A 22686-nucleotide genomic window follows, 5' to 3' on the forward strand; every position below is an offset into this window, starting at 1 on the left:
TAAAATCTTAAAAAAAAAGAAAGCAAATTAAAAAAAAAAGGACAAGGAAGTTTAAAAAAATAAGAAACTCCTAAAAACCAAGACCTTTATGGAAGGCAAGTTAATGAGCTCCCGTACGTTCACCTCTTTCAAAGAGACCACCTGCAGTTAGAGGACCTGTGTCCGGGCCTAGAGCCTGTCACCCTGCGGCCCTGTGCTCCGGGACACAGAGCTGACCCGGGGCTGTGTGAAGCAGCAGACAAGGAAGGGCGAGAAGTGGACGAGCGTGACTCATGGTAACTTCCAAGTGAACGCCACCTGTTAGGCAAGTGCCCGCTCTGCAGAGATGCCTGTCCCACCCCATGTCTCAACAACAGAGGAGACGCCAAACAGGGCTTCCGGAGACCTTACCTTACCCAAAGGAATCACTCCCGCTGTCTCTTCCCACCGATGAGGTTGGTGGCCTGGCCACAAAGATGGTCAGACTTCATGTGGACGTTGGCCCCTTCCACTCGTGCAAAATTTCCCCATATCAAATTAACTATGGTGAACGGAGTCTTACTTTGGATTCCCATCCTCGACTGACTGAGCTGCGCACTGGTGTGCGGCCACGTGGCAAGGACGGCCACGTACCTGTACTCGCTGGTGTGGAGCGGACAAAGCCCCCCCCAGCCAGGCACAGAAGGGCTGTGCCGGAGAGAAGGGTGTTCTCCGCTTACCCCCTCCAGAACTGAAGCTGCTTTTACTCCCCCTCTGCTGTCTAAAAAGGCTTTTATTATATGTTGCCCTCCTTTGTAATAAAGCCCTCCTTTGGGGGGGAAAATCTTCAGTAATAAGCCTGCTAGTCCTTTCACAGAAGATTAACAGAGGGCACTGAACTTAAAACCACTCTGGTGTGTTTTACCCAACCACGGCATTCCGTGTCGCTTTCATCCCCTTTCTCCCACTTCCGTTAATAGTTACTTTTAAAGAATTAGAACAGAAGCAAATCAATAATGTGTACAGATGTTACGAAAGTATCAGGCCATGCTCTGTGTAAAAGAAACACGTAAACGGTTAACAGGCTAAGATAATTTATAACCTTCCTTTTACCAAATGCACGTGACCTATAATTCCACCCACACAACAGGCAGCTCGCTGAAAGCCTCGCCGCAGAAGACGGCTCTCACAGTCAAACAGCCGCCATTGCCACCACCAACAGATGTTTGCAAAACGCCTGCTCTGTTTAGGGCAACACCAGATCTGCTAGCAAGCAAGAACTAAAGAAGAAAAAGAAAGAACAGAAGTTTCTTCTTCCTCTTACGCCCTTCGCTTTCTTCTGCGTCCTCCCTTCTCTGCCATAGGAAGGCCCTTGTTTGCTTTCTCTCCTCCTATCTTCAAGGTTAAGTCCAAGTTCTCCTGCATTAACCCCTCCACCTGGTTTGGCTCTTTCCCTCTTGGGCCAAGAACACCCAAGGAAGAGAGATTCGGTTGACTGATAACTTCTGGGCTTTTCCTCCTAGAGCTGGAAGATGGTTGGGTATCTTAGAAAAAAGAGGCTCCAGCTGCCTGGCTCCATCATCCATTAGCTTCCGTTTGAAGTTACAGGGCGCTGGGGACTCGGGGTCTCAGCACACACTCCCCACCTGTTGGCATCCTCGGGACACCCATGATTTTCGGCGTTTATGGCAACAGAATCAGAAATTTTGTCAAACTATTTTCTGTGACCTTCTTACCCTATTAGAGATGCATACGCCAGCCACATTCTACCATGGATATTTTCATCACCTGCACCTACCATTTCCTGCATCGTCTGATAAAAGTAAGAGAAGAAACTTAAGATTTCATGGGACTAAAGGGTTATTTACAAATGAGCAAGGAAGCCTCAAAACTGGGTGGAAAATAATGATCTAAAAACCCATTATAATCTGCCCTGGCTGGTGTGGCTCAGTGGACTGAGTGCCGGCCTGCAAACTGAAGGGTTGCTGGTTCGATTCCCGCTGGCACATGCCTGGGTTGCGGGCCAGGTCCCCAGTGGCAGGGGGTGGGAGAGGCAACCACATATGGATGTTTCTCTCCCTCTCTTTCTCCCTCCCTTTCCCTCTCTCTAAAAAGAAATAAAACCTTAAAAAATTATTTAAAAAATCCATTATAATCTGCTTTCAACTAAAGTGGTACTGAAATCACGAAGCATACTACAGCTGTATAGGTGGCAAAGTAACATAAGTGAAAAAGCTAACTATGAGTCCTAATGGCCCAATAAATGCTCCCAAATACGCCACAGGTTTTACAAATATTTAGCTCACGACTAATTTTCATTACAGTTCTTATTCCAAAGTTGTAAAGATGAGGTTTCATAATTTACAGCAATGATGGCCACCTTCTTTAATCATCACAAAGGACCTGTTTTACTAATTTCCCACCACAGAGGTTCTGTTTTGAAATATTTGGTCTATTAAAGTAATTTCTAAAAGTAAATTTTGTTTATGTCTAAAACCCATAAAGAACAGTTCAGCTCTCTCTCCTACCTGCCATTTTCTATTCATTCCCTCTACTTTTTTAACTTAGCCTTCCCTTCCATTTGTGTTTGTGTATACGTATGTGTGTATATATATACGTATACACATGCGCAAATATTCACAAATCTTAGATAAGCATGTTCAGAGACAAAAAGGTAAGTAGTTGATAAATGTAAGCAGATTTCAATTACTTAACGGTTTAAAAATAAAACACCCAGAGTCCCTGAAAATATTCACCAGGCTTCCCCATCTTCACACCAGTTATTTTGAAACTTCCAGCACATTATTTATATCCTTAGAGGAAGTAAACACACAAAAGGTTTATGGAGGCATTTGGGCCAACCAGCAGTGACTGCTTCCAAACAGTTCTCTCCGGAATCCAGGGTGTCTAAAGCCCAAAAGCAAATGTCTTAGGCCTTCAATGCCATCCCTAGAATCCCAGGTTGGGCTCTTGGGGAAAAGTACAATTCTTGGGGGCTTGCGCTGCTTGGCCTGGTGCCTCGCTGCACATTTAGCTGGGCAGTTAGTCTCCCAGGGCAGCGCCCACTATGGCCTGCCTGCTATTCCTTACCATCTGGGGCCTGGAGTGGATATAAGCTTGAACCACATAAGCAGGACGGGGTGGGGGGTGGGGACCTCTCATTCACATTTAACTGAAATTGGTGGCAGGACAATGCACTGTGCCATCTAGGCTTTTCACAGAAGAGAGGAAAGAAAGGGGGAAGTACGAACCTTCTCCTTTGTTTTCTGGTTCTCTGCTCTAAGGTCTTCATATTCGCCTATTGCTAAAAGAAAAAAAAAAAAAGAAAGAAAGCAACGTTATAACACGATCAGAAGTTTACTGCAGAAAAACCTGGGAGCTCAACTAAACCCCATTGTCTGTTTCCTAGGCGGGGGGGTGAGTGCAGAAGCAGAAGAGGCTACCGGAGGAGGAAGGCTTCTACTCTGAAGAGAAAGGAAGGGGAAGAGACCACAGCAAACGCGAGTCCGCCAAGCCGAATTTCGGTTCTCCCTGGGCCACCAGGAAGACCTATGAGCCAAAAGTGACCTATGACAGTCCCTTCTCTTTGACATTCAGGACTTGGGCCTGGCAGGTGGGTGTTCCCTGAAGTCCCTTCCAGCACTGAGAGTCCGTGGTGCTGCCATCAAGGGTTAACCTTTTAAGTCACTGCCGGAAGATGAAGTAGGCGCACGCATGGGACTCGCTGTCACACCGCTGCTGTACCCACACAGCACAAAGGTCACGCCACGAGCAGTCAGCTCAGAACCACTATTTCCAGGCACCGCACGATCATCGTTCACCAGGCCCTGAGCAGACACCAGCCAGATTCATGTCACTGGGTCGGAAAAACATGTGAATTATTTGGAAATACTTCCAACTCTATGGGGAAGACAGCAGTTTTTAACTTAGAACCCTCTACTACTAGAAAAAAAAAAAGCAACCTGAACCCCCACATTCATCTTTTAGCCAAAGCACCATTTTTAGATACCCTTACGGTTGAGAACATTACATTGAAAGCGCACGAGGGACAAGGGGCGGGAGAGAGAATGGTCCGGGGCTGACGACCAGCACAGCTCCCGGAGCAGCGCCGCCGTGACCGCTGCCAGACAGCAGACCACCACCAGGTGGGAATGTTATACTTTTACTTTCCAAAACTGTAATTGGATTTATCTACAAAAAGTTTTCCCTAAAAAAAAAAAAAGACAAATTGAACTTCCTACTCCTGTGAATAACCTAAAGACAGAAACAAACAGTCTGAAACCAGAGGCTTCAGAAGATCCCAGGCAGCCGATCATCAGTTCTAGAGGTGTAGGATTCCGCCCACTGAGCAGAGAGCGCCCCGGAGACAGATAACTCACACGGGAAGGTGTGTGTTCTATTTCCTCGGATCGGGACCCGGAGAGTTTGGAACAGCAGCTACTGAGGTGGCAGGACCGACATCTTAAAATCCAGCTCCAGTGAACCAGTAGTTACGGGATCACACCACCGCTGCCCAGAAGTTTTGTTAGCACTCCATGGCCATCTAAGTAAGAACTCACAGGCAATTTTACTGAAGCCACACCCAAAAAGAATCCTTGAAAATTAGCCCTAGAAACAGCTGAATGTATACATGTAATGATATAGCTCTTTAAAAAGTAATTACATTTTCAACAGAAGAGATTTGATTCACCACAGAACGCAGCTCTCTGCACATCAGCCCCTCATCAGCCTCCACCACACAAACCCCTAATAGTGCTTTGAAAAGTAAATATATACTTTACTGACAGACTTTGCATGAGTTTACTTGACATTTCAAAGTATCTACAGATGAGGTTGAAAATCAAAAGTGATCTGCCTCTCTATTCTTGATGACCTACTTTATAGATGTACAAAACAAACAAGGCTCATGAAACCATGGTCTCACATTGACATTAAGAAAATTTTTTTTCTATTTGTAGCCTTTTTTGTTTGTTTGTTTTTTTAAAGATTTTAATTTATTTTTAGGGAGAGAACGGGGGGGAGAGAGAGAGAGAGAGAGAGAAAGAGAGAGAGAGAGAAACATCAATGTGCAGTTGCTGGGGGTTATGGCCTGCAACCCAGGAATGTACCCTGGCTGGGAATCGAACCTGGGACACTTTGGTTCCCAGCCCGCGCTTGTAGCCGTTTTTAAAATACCAGTACTATTCTTCCATTGTATTGCTGATAGAATCCAGACGAACACTGCAGACCCCCAGTTACTGGGTCGTACTGGACAGCGCTCATTAAGAACCCTTCGCCTATCGATCTTCATGGAAATCAAAGAACATATGATTTATTGTGATTACCTGCGAGTTAAAAAATAATAATAAAGTCAAGAACAGGGAAAGGAAATGAAAAGGGTAGGAAGAAATCCAGCCTCTTGGTGGTAGGAAGGGGGCACTTGGAAAACAGAATGAAAGGAATGAGAAACAGTTACTAATGTTTTCACTTCTTTGAAGTTAGAAACCAAGCTCACTGCTTTCCATAATATTCACACACCAAGACACACCATGGTGATTACATATGTAACCATCCTCAGCGAAACTGGCAAAAACTGAAGTGACCTACATCATTCAGCTACTTTTTTTTTCTTGGTCAAAACTAAAGGGTCACAGAGAAAAGCTGCCTATCGTTCTAGAACTGGCTCACCGTCGGAAAAGTGTGAGTCAGTGGCAGAGCCCACGCGACCTGTGAGAGAGACCCTCCAGACCTTGAACTCACCGACGCGAAAGGTGCCTCTGACCAATTCCCTGCCACAGAACAAGATCAGCGCTCGGTGTACAGGTGTAGCTCACGTCACTGCACCGCAAGGTCACACAGCACAGTAGTTAAAAAGCGCAGCCTAAGCCCAGCCCGAGCACATGGTACCCAGGAGGACCTTGGGCAAACTGATTCATCTGAGTCTCATTTTTCTCATCTGGAAAATAGGAACGATAATTATACATGTCTCATAGTGTTGTTACTAAGAGTGAGTGAGGTGACACGTCAACTGTAAGAGTACTTAGGCATATGAAGGGTTCAATACAGGATGGCCATGGGTATTATTGCTGATACAGCAAAGCACATCGAATCCTGTGCGTCGAATGCCAAGACTAGGCTGCTCTCTGACGCCCTCAGTCCGGAGCTTGCTTTTGTCTCATGAGGACTGAAAGATGGCACAGCAGAAAAATCTTGGAAACCCTAGAGATCTTCCTCCCCTAAACAAAGGAGAGAGGGAGCTACAGACCGACTGCAGTTTGTCCAGTAAGTGGAGACACGCCCAGAAGCTGTGCCTTTCAATCTGGGCTGCACGTCTGAGTCACCTGGGGAGCTTGTCGATCATACACAAGTCTAGCCCCCTCTCCACACAGCCCTAACCCAAGGTGCTGGTTTAACTAGTCTAGGGTAGAGCTTCGGCATCCATGTTTTTTTAGAAGTAAGCACCACGGGCGGTTGTAATGTGCAGCCGAGGAGGGAACCACCACCTAAGAGCGCAGAGTGGAAGGGAAAGGAAGACGTGGAGCAAACAAGGAGAGTATCAGGCAGAGCACGTGCTCAAGGATCATGCTGGTTTTCCATGTTCTAACTCCTAAATTCCAAGAGAGGGCGTTTTCCCTCCAGGCGGAAAATCATGAGGGAGCCAACCCAGGAAGGAGCGGAGGGCACGTCGTTGTTTCAGAAACACGACGACTCAAGTTGGTAACTACAGGCCGGAAACACCTCTGGCTAGGGGGACAAAAATCCGTGTGCCTGGGACCTCCCCAGCGTTAGCTCCAAAGGGGTCAGGGCCCTCCGTCCCAGGCAGGTGAATCACCCCGTCTGGAGCATGAGCTCCAGATCAGCATTTCCAACCAGTGCTTTCTAGATCTACACCGTCAAATATGGTAGCCACTCGCCACAGGTGGCTACTTACATTTAAATCATTTAAAAGTAAATAAAATTTAAAATTCAGTCCTTCAGCAGCATTAGACGCACTTCAAGTGCTCAATAGCTACTGGACTGGCCACGAAGTTTGTTTAGTTTTTCTATACAATGGCTCTAGTAGTGTTTAGTTGTGTTTAACTTCATTCAAAACAATTTTGTTACATTGTATTGTGACAGCTGTCATATCAGTGTGCATTTTAAAAATAGCTAATCAAAATAGTGAATTTTTGTGCAGCCATCTTTGTTTTGAAGATGGAAGAAGATAAGCAACATTTTCAGTGTGTAATGCTTTATTATTTCAAGAAAGGTAAAAACGCAACTGAAATGCAAAAATAGACTTGTGCAGTGTATGGAGAAGGTGCTGTGACTGATCGAACATGTCAAAAGTGGTTTGCGAAGTTTCTTGGAACTAGTGACATTTTGGTCAAATGATTCTTTGCTGGGGGGCTGTCTTATGCATTAGGAGATGTTCAGCAGCACCCTGGCCTCTACCCACTAGAAGCCAATAATGGGAGATAGCCAACATTCTCAAAATATCCAAATCAATGAAGTTATTTGTGAAAATGAAAAATGTGTCTTTTAGTTTATGGAGAAAACCATAAGGACTTTTTGGGTACCCCCATACAAGTGGCCAGAGGCTACCACAGTGGACAATGGACATAGAACATTCCTATCACAGGGGGAAGTTCCACTGGACAGCACTATTCTGGACACGTCTGTCCTGAAGCTCAGCACGTTGGGGTACGAGCTCATCGGCTCCCGTTATCGGACCTCCCCCTTCCCGCGTGCAGGATCTCCTTCCCCGGTGCCATCCTCCGCCTGGTCCTCTGGCTGCTTCCTCGGGATCGCCCAAGACTCCCCTCCTCCTCCCTCCTCCCAAGGATCATCAAATGGCTCAGAACTCTTCAAATGACTCTCCAGTCTGCCCTTCCTCTGCAGCCAGTGCTTCAGCTCTAATTCAGACATTTAATAATGGCAGAACCTTCTTGCCCAGCCTCCAGCCTCCCTCTATCCCCACTTCATTCCTTACGAGGTAGGATGTTAGCATAGTAACAATGCAACCTGGTCATTTCACTCTTACTTAAAAACCCCCAGGAATGTTAGGACCCTTCTCTCCTTCCCTAACCCCCCAAAGTTTAGCCTGGGAGACCACAATTCACTCCATTTTTCCTAAAGTCCCAGGTTTTCCTGAACCATCCAAGAGCTTGAATACCCAGGTGCCTTTAAAATATTTCCCCCCAATGTGTCAGCTGTGGATCGGACCTGCCACCTGGGAAAGCTGCCAAATATGACGACATCAAGAAGGTAGTAAAGCAGGCATCAGAGGGCCCCTCAAGGGCATTCTGGGCTACACTGAGAACCAGGTTGTCTCCTGCGACCTTAATAGTGACACCCACTCCTCCACCCTTGATGCTGGGGCTGGCATTGTCCTCGGCGACCACTTTCTCAAGCTCATTTCCTGGTATGACAATGAATGTGGCTACAGCCACAGGGTGGTGGACCTTAGGTCCACGTGGCCTCCAAAGAAGAAGAGGTTCCTGGATCGCCAGCCCCAGTGAGAGCAAGAGGGGCAGCAACTCCTCAGGTGCTGGGAGTCCTTGCCCCAGATCGACCTTCCAACACACTGAGCATCCCCTGACCTCCCGTGTCCATCCCAGCCCCCGTGAAGAGGGGAGGGGCTTAGGGAGCCCTCCCTTGTCAGACACCATCAACAGAGTTCACTGTACCCAGCCAAATAAGTAAAATAGAGCCTTTTCCCCTCTTCCTGAAAGGTCTTCCCCTCCCCATCTTCCCTACCTCCTCATTCGGAAAGCAATTCAATAGTCATTCCTTCCAAGAAGCCCTCTTCACATACCTTAGGCAAAAGTCAGCACGTATATTTCTAATGCGTTACCAGAGCACGCTGTTCATGTGTCTCTGCCGGACGGAGCACCGACATATAACATTCTACATGATCTGAGCACAGGTTTGTTTTCTTGTCTCTTCTCCCCTCGATTCATTACTGAAACCCAGCAGAATACCAAGCACAGGGTTGTCGCCTGTGTTGAATGAGTGGCTGGTGCACATCAATCTGTGATGTCGAGCCATTGAGCCAAATATTAAAGCAATTTTAAAGACGAAGACACAAACGTACTGAGAAGGCAAATCCCACAGTGAGGACAGCAGAGGCAGAACCGGTCTACTGACTCCCTGACACTCATGTGAAACACGCGAGTGAGCACCACTACGAACACTGTGCTCAAGCACGAGCCCAGAAACGGCCCTTGAGGGTGAGGCCCGTGTCTTTATGCATCCAGATGCCCACCCACACCGAGCACAATGCCCGACATACAGCAGGCACTTGATAAATGTGTGTTAAATGAAGGAGGGGGGAAGAACGGATCTGTCTTCACATGAACGAACCGTGAAAGAGCACAGACGCTCCTCCCCATATTAAAAGGGTCTCTTAACACCATATGTTACAATAGGATACTTAATAAAAGTGAAGCTTTAAGTAGCCATCAAATGCAACCAGAAAACACTGCCTCATGAGCTCTTCCGATGTGGATTCTCATCCATTGAGTCCGCATCTTTGAGGCTCATGGAGCCTTGAAACGCCTCTTACTAATGGGGAGCGAGGGCGTGAGTCCTAACAGATAATGTGCAATTAGGACATTGCTCCCCTCTGCGCACATCCCAGTGGGTCCTGCTCTTAGAGCCGGGGTGGGGAGAGAAGTCATTTATACCTCACTTGTTAATGAAAGTATTTAAAAAAAAAAGTCAGGGAAAACAATGCTGGAAAAAAAACTGACCAAAAAACAAAGACGCCAGATATCACATCTGAAAAGAAATTATGCCAAGCCTGAAATTCACCCATCACTTGGTAGAACACACAGCTCAGTGTTAATGAATTAATGATGCTTAAGAAGTACTCATAACAAAACTATACCAATGATTCAAATGAACCAATGGAAAGGAAAGACACGGAGTAACTTTAAGACACGTATGTAAGCCTGGTTTTCCATCTGGTATATAAGACGCTTGGAAACTGACACTCCCGTGCTCACAGCAACAAACAAGCCCAACAAACCCTAAGTCAACAACTCTTCTTAGATCTATCAGAGTTGAGGTCACAAGGCAAATCGCTGCTCCCCAAACTGGAGACAATGGAGTGGATACAAAGGATCAGGACTTGAATCAGAGCAGAAGCCAAGCTGCCCTCAGCAGGACCAATAGCAAGGGTCTAATCTCCCAGGAACCAGCACCAGGAAAGGAAAACCTACACTGTAATCGACAAACTGCTGGAAGCTCAGTTCTAACAAGCCTGAGAGTTAAAAACCTCAGGGGCGCCCACACTGTCCTGAGTCTGACCTTTAGGAGGGCTAGCAGGTTCCCACAGTGAGGATCAGAGAAAACGTCTCTACTGCGGCAGGCCAGAAGGAGGAAGTAACTACTCTGAAACATACTGAGAGCACTCTCCTCTTCTTGACAGGCCTGCCCTCAAGAGAAATTATTTTACCAGAGCTTAACAGACTTGGGGGAAGGTAATTACCCAACTGCACTCCCTCTAGCACCCCAGTCTCAGCTGTGGAGAAGGAAACAAAGATGATTAGCCCTTGCGGAAGTCACAGCCCAGGGACACGGGCTGGCTACAAGACGAAGACCTCATCACAGGGCTGTACAACACTTCCCTTCCTCCGTCCCATCACCACATGAATGTTCATAGCAGCTTCATTCACAATTGCCAAACTTGGAAGCAGCCACGATGTTCACCAATAGATGAGTGGATGAACTATGGTACTTCCATACAATGGGGTATTACCCAGGGATAGAGAGAAATACATGCGCTATCAAGCTGGATGGAGGAATCTTAAAGGCATAAAACTAAAGGGGGAAAGCCCATCTAAAAAGGCTATATATATACTGTACAATTCCAACTACATGACATCCTGGAAAAGGCAAAACTACGGAGCTAATAAAAGGACCAGTGGTTGCCAGGAGTTCAGGCGTAAGGACGAAGCGATGAACAGGTACAGCAGAGGAAATTTTTGGAGCAGTGAAATTGTGCGACATAATAATGTAATGGGGGTAAGGTCATACATTTGTCAAAAACAGAGTGTACCACACTAATACAAAATGATGATGATGATGATGATGGGGAAACGTGCGGGGGGGAAGGGAGGAGCTACGTAGTCATTCTCTATGTTCCATTCAATTTTTCTGTAAACCTAAAATTGTGCCTAAACAGTATTATTTAAGACAAACATATAGATCATAACCATACACTGATCTGTGCCACAAAGAATTTTAACTAAAAGGATCCTAATATGTTACTGCTCATTGTGCCATATGAAAATTTCAGAACTTGTGTTTTAATGCTTAAAATGCTTGGCCAGCACGGATGGTAAACAGAGAAAAATAAAAGCTATGTTCCTTCTACATTTTAAAGCAGAGCCTGGCTGTGTTACAGCTCATGGATTGCCATCCACAGCACCACAAAGTTTAAAATACACATTATTTTTTGGATCCAACAATTCCACTGTTGAGAATGTTTCCTACAGCTGCACTTTCAGATATATGCGTACAAGAATGTAAGCAGCCCTATTATCTTCAGTAAACTTTAATTCTATGAGCTTTAGATTTGCAGCAAAATTGCAAAGATAGTACAGAGTTCCCACACACCCTACACCCAGTTTCTACTACTATCAACAGGCCACATTAGTATGGTCCATTTATTACAATGAGTTGACAGATACTGATGCATTGTTATGAATGGAAGTCCATACTCTATTCCCATTTCCTCAGTTTTTACACAATGCCTCATTTTTGTTCCAGGACGTCATTCAGACACCACCTAAGCTTTAGTTGTCATGTCTCCTTAGACATCGCTTGGCTGTGGCAGGTTCTCAGACTGTCCTTGTTTTCGATGACTGTGACAGTTTTGAGGAGTACTGGTCAGGTGTTGTGTAGAACGGCCCTCAGTTGTGACTCATCTGATGTTTTCCTCACCATCAGACTGGGGCTCCAGGTTTCTGGGGGAAGACACTGAGGCGAAGTGCCATTTTCAGCACCTCTTTCCAAAGGTGCGCGCTCCCCGCAGTGAGGCTGGAGACAAAGTAAAGACCAGGTCTCCCGGGAATAATTTTTTTTGAAGGTACATACTATCAACATGACTTCCACCACCATTGGCGTTGACCTTGACCACCTAGCCACGGTGATGTGTGTCAAGTTTCCCCTCTGGAAAGGCGCTCTCTCTCCCCCTTTCCATTCTGTCCTCTGGAAAGGCGTCCCTGTGCGCAGCCCACCCTGAAGGGACAGGGCACGTGTTCCGCCGCTTTGACCAGGAGCATCTATATACACTGTTTGGAATTGCTTGTCCAGAAGATTTGTCTCTTCTCCCTGTTGATTCAACCATTTGTTTTTGTCAGTATGGACGCATGAATATCTGTTTCGTACTTTGGGTTATAGGCTAACATTTCGTTGTTCAAGCTGTTCCATCCACTGTTGGCCGCTGCGAGTTCCACTGGTTCCTGAATCTCTTTGATACATTCCCGTGGCCGTGGGCTTCTTCCTTGCAGCACCTCCTCGTTGCTGGTACAGGATGCGCCGGGCTCGTCTTGTGTGTTTCCTGCCCCAGTCACCCCAGCCCTAGAATCAGCCGTTTCTCCCCAGGGGCCTGTTCCTTTCGCTGGAGAATGACAGAGGAAGCTGCGCTGCCCAGCTGATGTCTCTTGGGCAGCGGCTAACCAACTTTAGGAGGAAATTGCATTTTTAACAAGTACGCTGGTTTGCGACAAAAACCATACAACCCACAAGGCCTAAAATCCTTGCCTAGTCACTTACAGAAAATGACTGCTGACTGACTCTGCACGGGGCTGACGCTGACAGTGCCTCCGCCTGTCCGGACGGAAACGGTCGGGCGGCAGGCAACAGCTGCAGTCCCTGTTGTCAAAATAACGCCCCAGCCACTTCCTAACCTAGAAGCCACGGGAGCACTGGACACCTCTAATGACTGACTCCGCTCTGAGAAGGAGCTTGACTAAATTTCCATCTGAACCTCAAGCACTATCTCAGTGATCTTAAGGAAAAGGCTAGTAATTAAAGGCAAAAAGGAGGTTGCCTCTATTTAAAACCAATTATCTCACCATAGGAAATCCATTGGAAATAGTGTTAGCTCAAGAACAGCTGTAACTTCTGGGTTGCTTGTGGTTGTTTTGGTTAGAACAGCCTTATGGTTAAATGACAATCACTCTCTTCAACACTTCCTCCACGATTTCCAAATGACAGGAAACTATTGTGGTGACCAGCTCAGCGAACACAGTCTCTGTGTCTGCGTGGCCTGCATCCCACTTCTGGTAGTGGCACTCAACCAGAAAGAGCATAGCATTCTCTTTCGGACAACTGCTCCAACCCATCGGTCTTTGTGGGGGCGGCCAATCAAGGTGCCCCGCCCCGCCCTGGCCAAAGGATTTACACATGTGACCCCCATCTAGGTCAATGAACTCGCTTCCTGGGATGTACACGCCTAGCCCCATCTCTAGAGGAGGAACTCCTCACCAGCAGGGACAAGGTTTTCTTCGTCTGTGTATCTCTGATGCCTAGCACAGTGCCTGGCTATGAATATTCAATGCATGGGGGCTGAATAAATTACAATGAAAATCATGTACCTTCAACAAATGCTAAGCTAAGTCTATCATTTCCCAACAGAATTCTGGAGGGGGAGCAAATTGTATGATGTTTTGTCAGGGAAATGTCCACTTTAGTCGCTAGGAAATATGCATTGGAAATAGTATCCCAAGTTGCCATTTCTCGGCGCATTAGAGATGTCAATCAGTCCAATAAAATAAAGCCCCCGAAAAGACAAAAGGAGAATTACCTCATTACCTCAACATCTGCTGGAACATAAGCAATCGCACACTGGCTAATTTTTTTTAAAGGGACATAATATAACTTTCTAGAAAGACATAATATAGCTAATTATACCATTCACCAGAAGGGAACATACAATGTTTTGAAGTAATTCAGAAGTGGGTGTGATTTATAAGACATCGAGCTTAGGGAATGGTAAGTATAAATTAGAGATTGTTCATATTATGACAGACTCCGTCATTACATTTCACAGCTCGTGTCAAAAGCAACCTCAGGGGCCACGCCACGGAGGCTTCACGTCCTGCCATTCAGAGCAGAGAGGAACCTTCCTCCCCAGCTCCCTCCAGGGGGACGGGTTCAAATTTCAGACTGCACACTCACTGAGGCAGGAACAATACGACGAAACTTCAACCGTCAGGGAATGTGTAGGAAGATTTCAAACCTCGCTGATAACCAGGTAATACCAATTCTTTAAGGTATCGTTTTTGTTTATCCGATTGGCAAGATTAAGAAACTTGCCAAGCTGCCAAAATTAATAAAGACCGCTGCTGGTCCGCGTCGACCGGTGTGTGGTTTCACGGGCAAGGCTGGGGGATGTGGGCTGGCTCGGCCGTTTGGGGGGCACTTTGTTTGGGGGGCACTTCGGCGGCGTCTCGCACAGCTGGGGGTGTACACGCCCTCTAACCCAACAATTCCATTGCTAAGACTCTGTCCTAGAAAAATATTTGTAATTGTACAAGCTTATGCATATGATTATGTCATGAATGACTGCCTACCAGAAGAGAAACTCGATGACAGCAAAGACTGGTTCACCATCTCAGACCGTGCCTAGCACCTGGGCCTTATCCATGCTACGGTAGGAGACCCCTGGTAAACACTGGTTAAATGAATAAACGAGTACGTTTACTTGCTGTTAAAAAGGAAAACAGAGTATTAAATGAATTATTAGTTCTTGTTCACATTAAACAGGGGTAGTGGAGTTACTCAAAATGTCATTAACAGGTAGTAAAAAGAATTTGAAATTGTCTATTTTCAAAAATAAATTATACACACCATCATCTTACCAAATTGCTCATAATATTGGTAAGAGCCCAAATACCTAGTTGCCTGTTTTTCCACCTCAAACCCCTATTTTACCAGCTAGTTCCATTGGCCAAACAGCAAGTCAGTACCCCTGAGTGTATTAACACACTCTGTGATCCAACGGCAAACAAATGCCCTAGTTCTGAGATGTATAAAAACCAGACTGTGGACTGAAAAAAATTTCAACACCTGTGCAACCAGACTCAATAGCCTTAAAAAAATGACCTTTTTAAGAAACACGACTTCAAACTCTACCTGGTCTATTGTACTTGATATGTCCATAATTCAGAAAATATATCCTCTAAAAATACCAATGACATAGACTTGTTTGTTTTCTGATGTAATATAAGAAAGAACCAGAAACTTAAGAACCCCTTTTCTCTACTCTTAAACCAGAGACAGAAAATGTATTCCAAAAGCAAATATAACCGTGTGGATTATCTGTAATGTTAATCTACCCTTGAAATTATACACAGTGTGAAAGGAAATGAAATTTGTTATCATTACTATTTGAAAACTGATAACCTATCAAAAGATCTAGTATCCACTGGCATATATTACCAATAATGAAATCTCCAGAGTCTAGAATACGAATTAAGAGTATTTAGGGATGGGTGAAAGAGGTTAAGGGTAACGAGAGGTACAAACTTCCAGTTATAAGTAAGTCATGGAAATATAATGTATGGCACAGGGAAATGGAGTCAATAGTAACTTTGTAGAATGACACACAGTTACCAGACTTATTGTTGTGATTACATCATAAGGTGTATATATGTCGAATCACTATGCTGTGCACCTGAAACCAATATAATGTTATCTGTCAACTATGCTTGAGTAAAAAAGGATTTATGTTACGGGGGTATTACAAGAAATTTAAAAAATACTAATAGAATCCAGCCCTTCACAAAAACACTTGGGAAATTCCAGATAAAGGCATTTTATGTGCCCACTAGAGTCACGGATGCTTGTGACTTAATGACCTTGGGCTAATTACAGTGGGAGTGGAGGGCACTGGGAAGGCAAACTCATGAACGTGTATCCAGTGCTTTCTGGACGGTAGATACTACAGAGGAACGTGTCTGACCATCTGAGTGAGGTTACAGAATTCCCCAAGGTCACACAGTAAACAGTAAACAGATGTCTTTCCAGGAGTGTGCATTCCAGAGGGACCCACATTCCCTTGCAAATGGTACGCCTGCATCTCTAAAGGGCAAGGGTTCATAGTACTGGGCAGAACCTCATGACACGATCTGGTCTAGCCTTTGCCTTTAGTGGGTCAGGCTTAATCCACAAGACCCTGGAAGGATGGATACCGCCTCTTCCAAACTCACAGAGTTGGTGAGTTGAGCAAGAGAAGTGGAAGAGCTGGGGGTAAACTCCGAGGATCAGCCAGAGAGAAGGGGCCCCATGTGCCCCCTCTGCATAGCGGTTCTGGCAGCACGTGAGTCAGAAAAGCACTGTTCCTACATGTTTTCACTTCCTAAATTTGTGTGGTTCCTCTCTTTCTCGACCCACATTTTCAGGCCCCCTTTGGTCAGGGTAATAATCCTCGTACATTTAAAAAGTGTTAGGTTCACGTTCATTTGGCTTTGTTTAACAAGTGTGGTTAAGTGATGGAAAGGCTGAATTAAAACAGTTCTTTACTGAGGGATAACCTCGCGCGACCAGGCAGTGCAAAAGTGCACCTACATGGCCTGGCTTTCCCGTGGAAAAGAACCAAGTCCTAATTCAGGAAGCCTGACCCAAGGCAGGGTTTTGACTCAATGACTAAAAAAATTGCTAAAAATGAGAAGTTGATAAGACCCATGGTGGCCTGAAAATCCCTAGCTGGGGAAAGAAAGAGGAACTAGAGCAAACCAGACAAAATGAAAAGCTGGGAAGGCTGAAGTGGAGCGCCGCAGGCCTCCCAGCGCGAAAGGGCAAGGGTGGGGCCAAGTGGGCGAGCAGGGCCCGCTGAGCCGCCCACCCCACCCCCTCCCAAGTCATCCAGCCCCACCCGCTAGTCCCTCCTGGAAGGTAAGGCCGTGGGGCCAAGTCAGCGCCGAACCCTAGTCCCTTCCCCCAACACTCCAGATCCCCAGCTGCAACCACCAGCGGGTACCATTTCCCGCACCGCCGGGCCGACACTCCCCGGCACCCGCCCGTCACCCTCGGCCCCGGGCTCTCCGGTGCGCGCGGGGCGCGCAGGATGCTTCTCCGCGGGTAACGGAGCTGCCGGCGTGGCCACGCGGCCGCAACAGCTGCAGCCCGGCTCCCCGCGGCCCCGAGCGCGGCGCCCGGGAGCCGTCCCCGCCCACGGGCCGCGGCCGCCCGCACCTGGCGGCTGCGCGCCCGCCTACCTTGCTCCTTTAGGCTGGTGATGAGCTGCAGCTGCTTCTCCTCGTCGGAGCTGTTCATGTCGGCAGGTGGGGTCGGGAATAAAAGGAAAGGAGGGAGAGGCGAGGGGTGCGACGGGGGGAGGAGGAAGGAAAAGCAAGACGCCGGTGGCGTGCGGCGGCACTACCCGGAAGTGGGATTCACTCCTCCTTCTCCTCCTCCTCCTCCTCCTCCTCCTCCTCCTCCTCCTGGCGCGGAGCGCAGGAGTGAGCTCACCCCGCGCACCTACCCCGGGGCCGCACTGGCTTCACCTGCGGGAGGCGCCCGGGCGGCGGAGGGGGCGGGGACGCACCGGCCGCCCGAGGGCCGGAGGTGGGGCGAGGGAGGGACCCGCGGTGGCCGCCGCGGCTCGGCTCGCTCCGCCGAGGCCCGCGCCGCAGGTGGCGCTGGCCGGAGGGCGTGCGACCTGAGGACCTGTCCGCGGTCGCCCCGGCTCGCTCTGGAGCACCTTTCTCTGCCCCCCCGCGCCCCCCCCCAACCCCGATCTCCCCAGAACCCAAGAGGTGGATCAGGACCAAACCGGCCTTGCATCGGCAGTGTCTGTGGGAACCCCACTTCGAACGCTGCCCAAGGGCCGGTCCCCGCGAGCCGCCCCCGCGAGCCGCCCATATGGAGCGGGACACAACGGGCTCCTTCCCGGTTCTCACACAGTGGGCTCTGGGGGCGTCGTGGGAAGACCGAGGTGCTGCCGGGCGGCTCACCGGGGCACGTCTAGCACCTTGAAGAGCAGACAAGGACTGACACAGGCCGGCCCGTGAACACGCAGTGAGCAACGGAGGCGTGGTAGCTAAACGTTCCCAGGGCCACGGCTGGCTTTCTCCAGCCTCCCCTTGGGGTTGAGAGGTGTTCTGGACGCGGGCCCGGCAGCACGTGTCCTCGCGGGTCACCCGGGTCCTGATGGGAGGACCTTCTCTTCAGTGAGGCTGCCGTCGCAGTTCGAACGTCCAAGGCCGCCCAGCTGCCCGGCAGCACAGCCTGGCGGAGTGGAGCCCCGCGCGTGTCCCACTCCACGGCCCCCTGCACTGCTCAAACCCGGCTCCGGCTCTGGGTGAGACCCGGACTGGAAGCGAGGCGGCAGGCCTGCCAGATTTCATTCACCACGGCTCTCCCCAAGCGCCAACTGCTGATCGTTGGTCTTGGGTCAGCCTACTGACCCCTTCGAAAGTTATTGAAAAAATGGGAATAATATTAATAACTGCTCTCCAGAAAGAGTTGAAAGGATGATATACAAAACATCAAATCCAGAACTTGACATACAGTTGGTGGGGTTTTTTTTTAAGGGTACAGCTCTGTGAAAGGGGGGTTGTAGATGCTAATTATGAGCTAAAACGGGCAGTCATTTTATACTCATCATTAAGCATCCAAACTAAACCCACTTAAATTACACTTACTGAACATCTGTCTGGAAACTTGGCGTGGGGACTACACCAGCACAGTGCTTCTGCTCACTCCTCGCTGGCTATTTTATGCAAATACCGAACTTCATTTACTGGGTGATTGACGGGGTAGAGGCTGACATGTAGGTAAATGCTGTAACTAGTATCTGTCTGATACTCCTACGAAATTCTAACTCAAAGAAACTTGAAAAAAAGATAACACTGCTGTCTCTGGAAAAGGTGATATAATTAGTTTAGCATAGGTGATTCAGTGGTAGAGTGATTTAAAAGGGCAGTGTAGCATTTTTAGAGTGAATTAAAATTTTGAAACTTTGCAAATAAATTTAGTAAGGGGTCTCATTATTCAATTCTTTCTCTGGTTTTTCATGAGCTGGTTTAGGACAGGTGCAGCTCAGCTGTTAGGAAGGTCCCCAGGCAAGAACCAAATGGCCTCCGCCCTGAGATGACTTTTTAATCCTCAGAGTTTAAAAAGGCCCCCAAACTCAAGGCAATTCCGACTCAGCCGCATGAAAATGTGAATGATGTGCTGGAGCACCAGGAATTCTGCACTAGGAAAAACACCTTCTTTCTAGAAAAAAATGAAGAGACTTGAGTAACACACCATGGCTACCTAGGTTGTGCCCCGCAGCCAGGAAACCTGTTAAACCTGATCGTCACCCTGACTGTCAATGACCAGAGGCCTCTTCCAAACGGGTAGTCCAAAATATCCTCTCCTACTCAACCAAACATGAGCAGGGTACCCTTTGGGTCAGTTCACCAAGTTCCAATTTTAAATGGCTGATTCAACTGTCTACTTCAATTATATAGTAATTAGGTGGCACTTTTGGAGTTTAAGAATGAGTTAATTAATTATCAAATACATAATCAAACTGAGTGCTTTGGCCCCACACTGAATCTACAGCCAACTGAAATTAATCCTGTTTACCTTCCTTGAAATTAAAATAGCCTCCTGAAATACAATACGGCATTATCTTGAGGGCATGGAATGAATGATTAGGGTGGCTATTACAGTCAATTATTGGGATTCGGATCTCCCATTACACTATGGTTTATTTATATGATATTAATATTGATGGAAAGGATAGTAGTGATATAATTAGTTTTTGTTCTGCTTAATAATGCACACAGGGATTTATATTGCAGGCATCACACTGGATTTATAAACCTCCAAATAACATGTAATTAAAAACCATTAAAGATGTATGTATTTATACATACACAGAGAGAGGGGAAGGAGAGACTTTCTAAACACGGTTGTAAGGTTGTGTACCAAACTCGGGACTGCCTGCCGCTAGGGGTAGAAAGCAAGCCTGAGGGTAAGGGCTGGAGTGGGAAAGAGCAGTGATCAGAAAGATTTTCTGTCATATTTGTTTGTGTTTGAAGGAAATTAAAGTAAAATCACGTGTGTAATCTTTTGAGGTGTGTAGATTAATATGATCAAAATACAATAGGACAAATTCATTTTCTTTGATTCCATAATATTAATTTCATATTAGGGAATCTACCCTAAAAGGCTTTATATACAGATCTATTGATTGTAAGGTTAATCATGTATAAAATGGTAACATTGGGTGAGACTTCGAGTCAAGATGGAGGCGTAGGCAGACACGCTTCACCCCCTTGCACAACCCTAATAAGGATCACAACTAACCTCACAACAAAAACCACCCAGAACTGCCAGAAAATCCAATTGTATGGAAGTCTAACAACCAAGGACTTAAAGAAGACATTCATCCAAGTGGGTATGGGGGGCAGAGAAGGGGAGCTGCGGAGAAGAAGATGTGGGGTGGCGGTGGCGAGGTGGCAGCAGGTGGCAGCAGCCAGTGAAATGGGTGGTCCCACATTCACGTGTAGTAGAGAAAAATCAGGAAGGACACCTGGGGAGCGAGGGATCCCAACCACAGGCCAGACTGCACAGCCCAGGGTTCCAGTGCTGGGAAAATAAAGCCTCATAACTTCCGGCTGCAAAAACCAGCAGGATGGCAGAAGAAACTGCCCATCTCCCAGGAGAGTCCATTTAAAGAGTCCTCAAGGTCCTAGGATGCGTGCAAACCCGCCCACCCTGGGAACCATCACCAGGGCAACAGCTATAGGGGTGCCAATCACACATGGGAAGTGGGTAAAGTGACTGAAAACAGGGCTAGTGCCAGGTAGTGGCACTATCCCCTCCCCCACATATAGAGCCACAAAGATGTGAAGCAGGTTGCTGCACCCTGGTAATTACTTAGGGCTCCACACCATACCACATAACAAATGCACCAAGACAGGGAATCAAAGCAGCTCTACCTGATACACAGAAACAAACACAGTGAGGCTGTCAAATGGAGGAGACAAAGAAATATGGCTCAAATAAAAGAACAGAACAAAACCCCAGAGAAAAAACTGAAGGAAATGAAGATAGCCAACCTATCAGATGCAGAGGTCAAAACACTGGTGGTAAGGATGCTCAGAAAACTTATTGAGTGCAGCAAAAGCATAAGGGAATAAACAAAAGCTACACTAAGTGAAATAAAGAAAAATCCACAGGGAAAGAATAGTGAAGGGAAGGAAGCTGGGGTTCAAATCAACTAATTGGAACATAAGGAAGAAATAAACAGTCAACCAGAACAAAATGAAGAAACAAGAATTCAAAAAAAAAAATGCGGAGAGAATAAGAAGACTCTGGAACATCTCCAAAAGTGCCAACATCTGAATCACAGGGATGCCCGAAGGACAAGAAGAGCAAGAAATTGAAAACTTATTTGAAAAAATAATAAAACTTCCCCAATTTGGTGAAGGAAATAAACATACAAGTGCTAAAAGCACAGCAAGTCCCAAACAAGTTGGACTCAAAGAGGACTACACCAAAACACATAATTAAAATGCCAAAGGTTAAAAGTTAAAGGAGTTCATCATCACCAAGCCCTTATATGAAATGTTAAAGGGACTTATCTAAGAAATAGAAGATGATCAAAAATATGAGCAGTAACAAACTCACTACTATTAACAATTGAACAAACAAAAACCTAAGCAAACAACCAGAACAGGAACAGAATCACAGAAATGGAGATCACATGGAGGATTATCAGTGGGGTGGGAGAGGGAGGAAAAGGGGGGGTGAAGGTACAGGGAATAAGCAGCATAAATGGTAGGGACAAAATAGATGGGGAGGTTAAAAATAGTATGGGAAATGGAGATGCCAAAGAACTTATATGTACGATCCCTGGGCATGAACTAAAGTGGGAAAATGCCAGTGGGAGGGGGAGTACAGAGCAGAGGAGAATAAAGGGGAGAAAAAAATGGGTCAACTGTTATAGCATAATCAATAAAATATATTTAAAAATTAAAAAATAAAATGCTAAAGGTTAAAGAGAGAATCTTAAAAGCAGCAAGGAAAAGCAGAGAGTTACCTACAAAGGAGTTCCCATAAGACTGTCAGCTAATTTCTCAAAAGAAACTTTGTAGGTAAGAAGGGACTGACAAGAAGTATTCAAAGTGATGAAAACAAGGACCTACAACCAAGACTGCTCTATCCAGCAAAGCTATCACTTACAATGGAAGGGTAAATAAAGTGCTTCCCAGGGAAGGTAGAGTTAAAGGAGTTCAACATCACCAAGCCTTTATCATATGAAGTGTTAAAGGGACTTATCTAAGAAAAAGAAAATCAAAACCATGAACAGTAAAATGACAACAAACTCACAACTACCAGCAGCTGAATCTAAAAAAGAAAAACAAAAACTAAGCAAACAACTAGAACAAGAACGGACTAATAGATATTGAGATCATTTAGGAGATTATCAGTGGGGAGGGGGAAGGAGAAGAATGGGGAAAAAGGCACAGGGATTAAGAAGCATAACTGGTAGGTACAAAATAGACAGAAGGATGTTAAGAATAGTATAGGAAATGGAGACGCCAAAGAACTTATATGCACAACCCATGAACATGAATTAAGGGAGTGGGGATTGCTGGAGGGAAGGGGATACCAGGTGGAGGGGGGCAAAGGGGGAAATACTGGGACAACTATCATAGTATAATCAATAAAATATACTTAAAAATAAAATAACATTATAACATTGGAAATATAATTTAACAATAAAAAGAAATAAAGTATTGACACATGCCA

At 46.4% G+C, this 22686-nt stretch overlaps 1 protein-coding gene across 3 annotated transcripts in view; it reads right to left on the bottom strand.

The window, feature by feature from the left end:
• SHTN1 (shootin 1) overlaps nucleotides 1-17441 on the bottom strand; it is a 95464-nt gene extending 78023 nt beyond the window's left edge. The window contains exons 1-2 of one of the 3 annotated variants that reach the window (XM_045854553.1): nucleotides 17151-17439; nucleotides 3210-3262 (exon numbers count right to left, since the gene is read on the bottom strand). In XM_045854553.1, coding sequence (XP_045710509.1) covers nucleotides 3210-3262; nucleotides 17151-17208 — 111 coding nt within the window. In that variant the 5' untranslated portion in view covers nucleotides 17209-17439. Of the gene's footprint in view, nucleotides 1-3209; nucleotides 3263-17150 lie in introns of all 3 variants that reach the window. The other 2 variants (XM_045854555.1, XM_045854554.1) reach the window with 2 other exon arrangements.
• Between the last annotated feature and the right edge of the window lie 5245 nt (nucleotides 17442-22686).

The sequence above is a fragment of the Phyllostomus hastatus genome, unplaced genomic scaffold, assembly GCF_019186645.2.
Source record: "Phyllostomus hastatus isolate PE091 unplaced genomic scaffold, TTU_PhHast_1.1 phas_scaffold_1066, whole genome shotgun sequence".
Classification (NCBI taxonomy): Eukaryota; Metazoa; Chordata; class Mammalia; order Chiroptera; family Phyllostomidae; genus Phyllostomus; species Phyllostomus hastatus.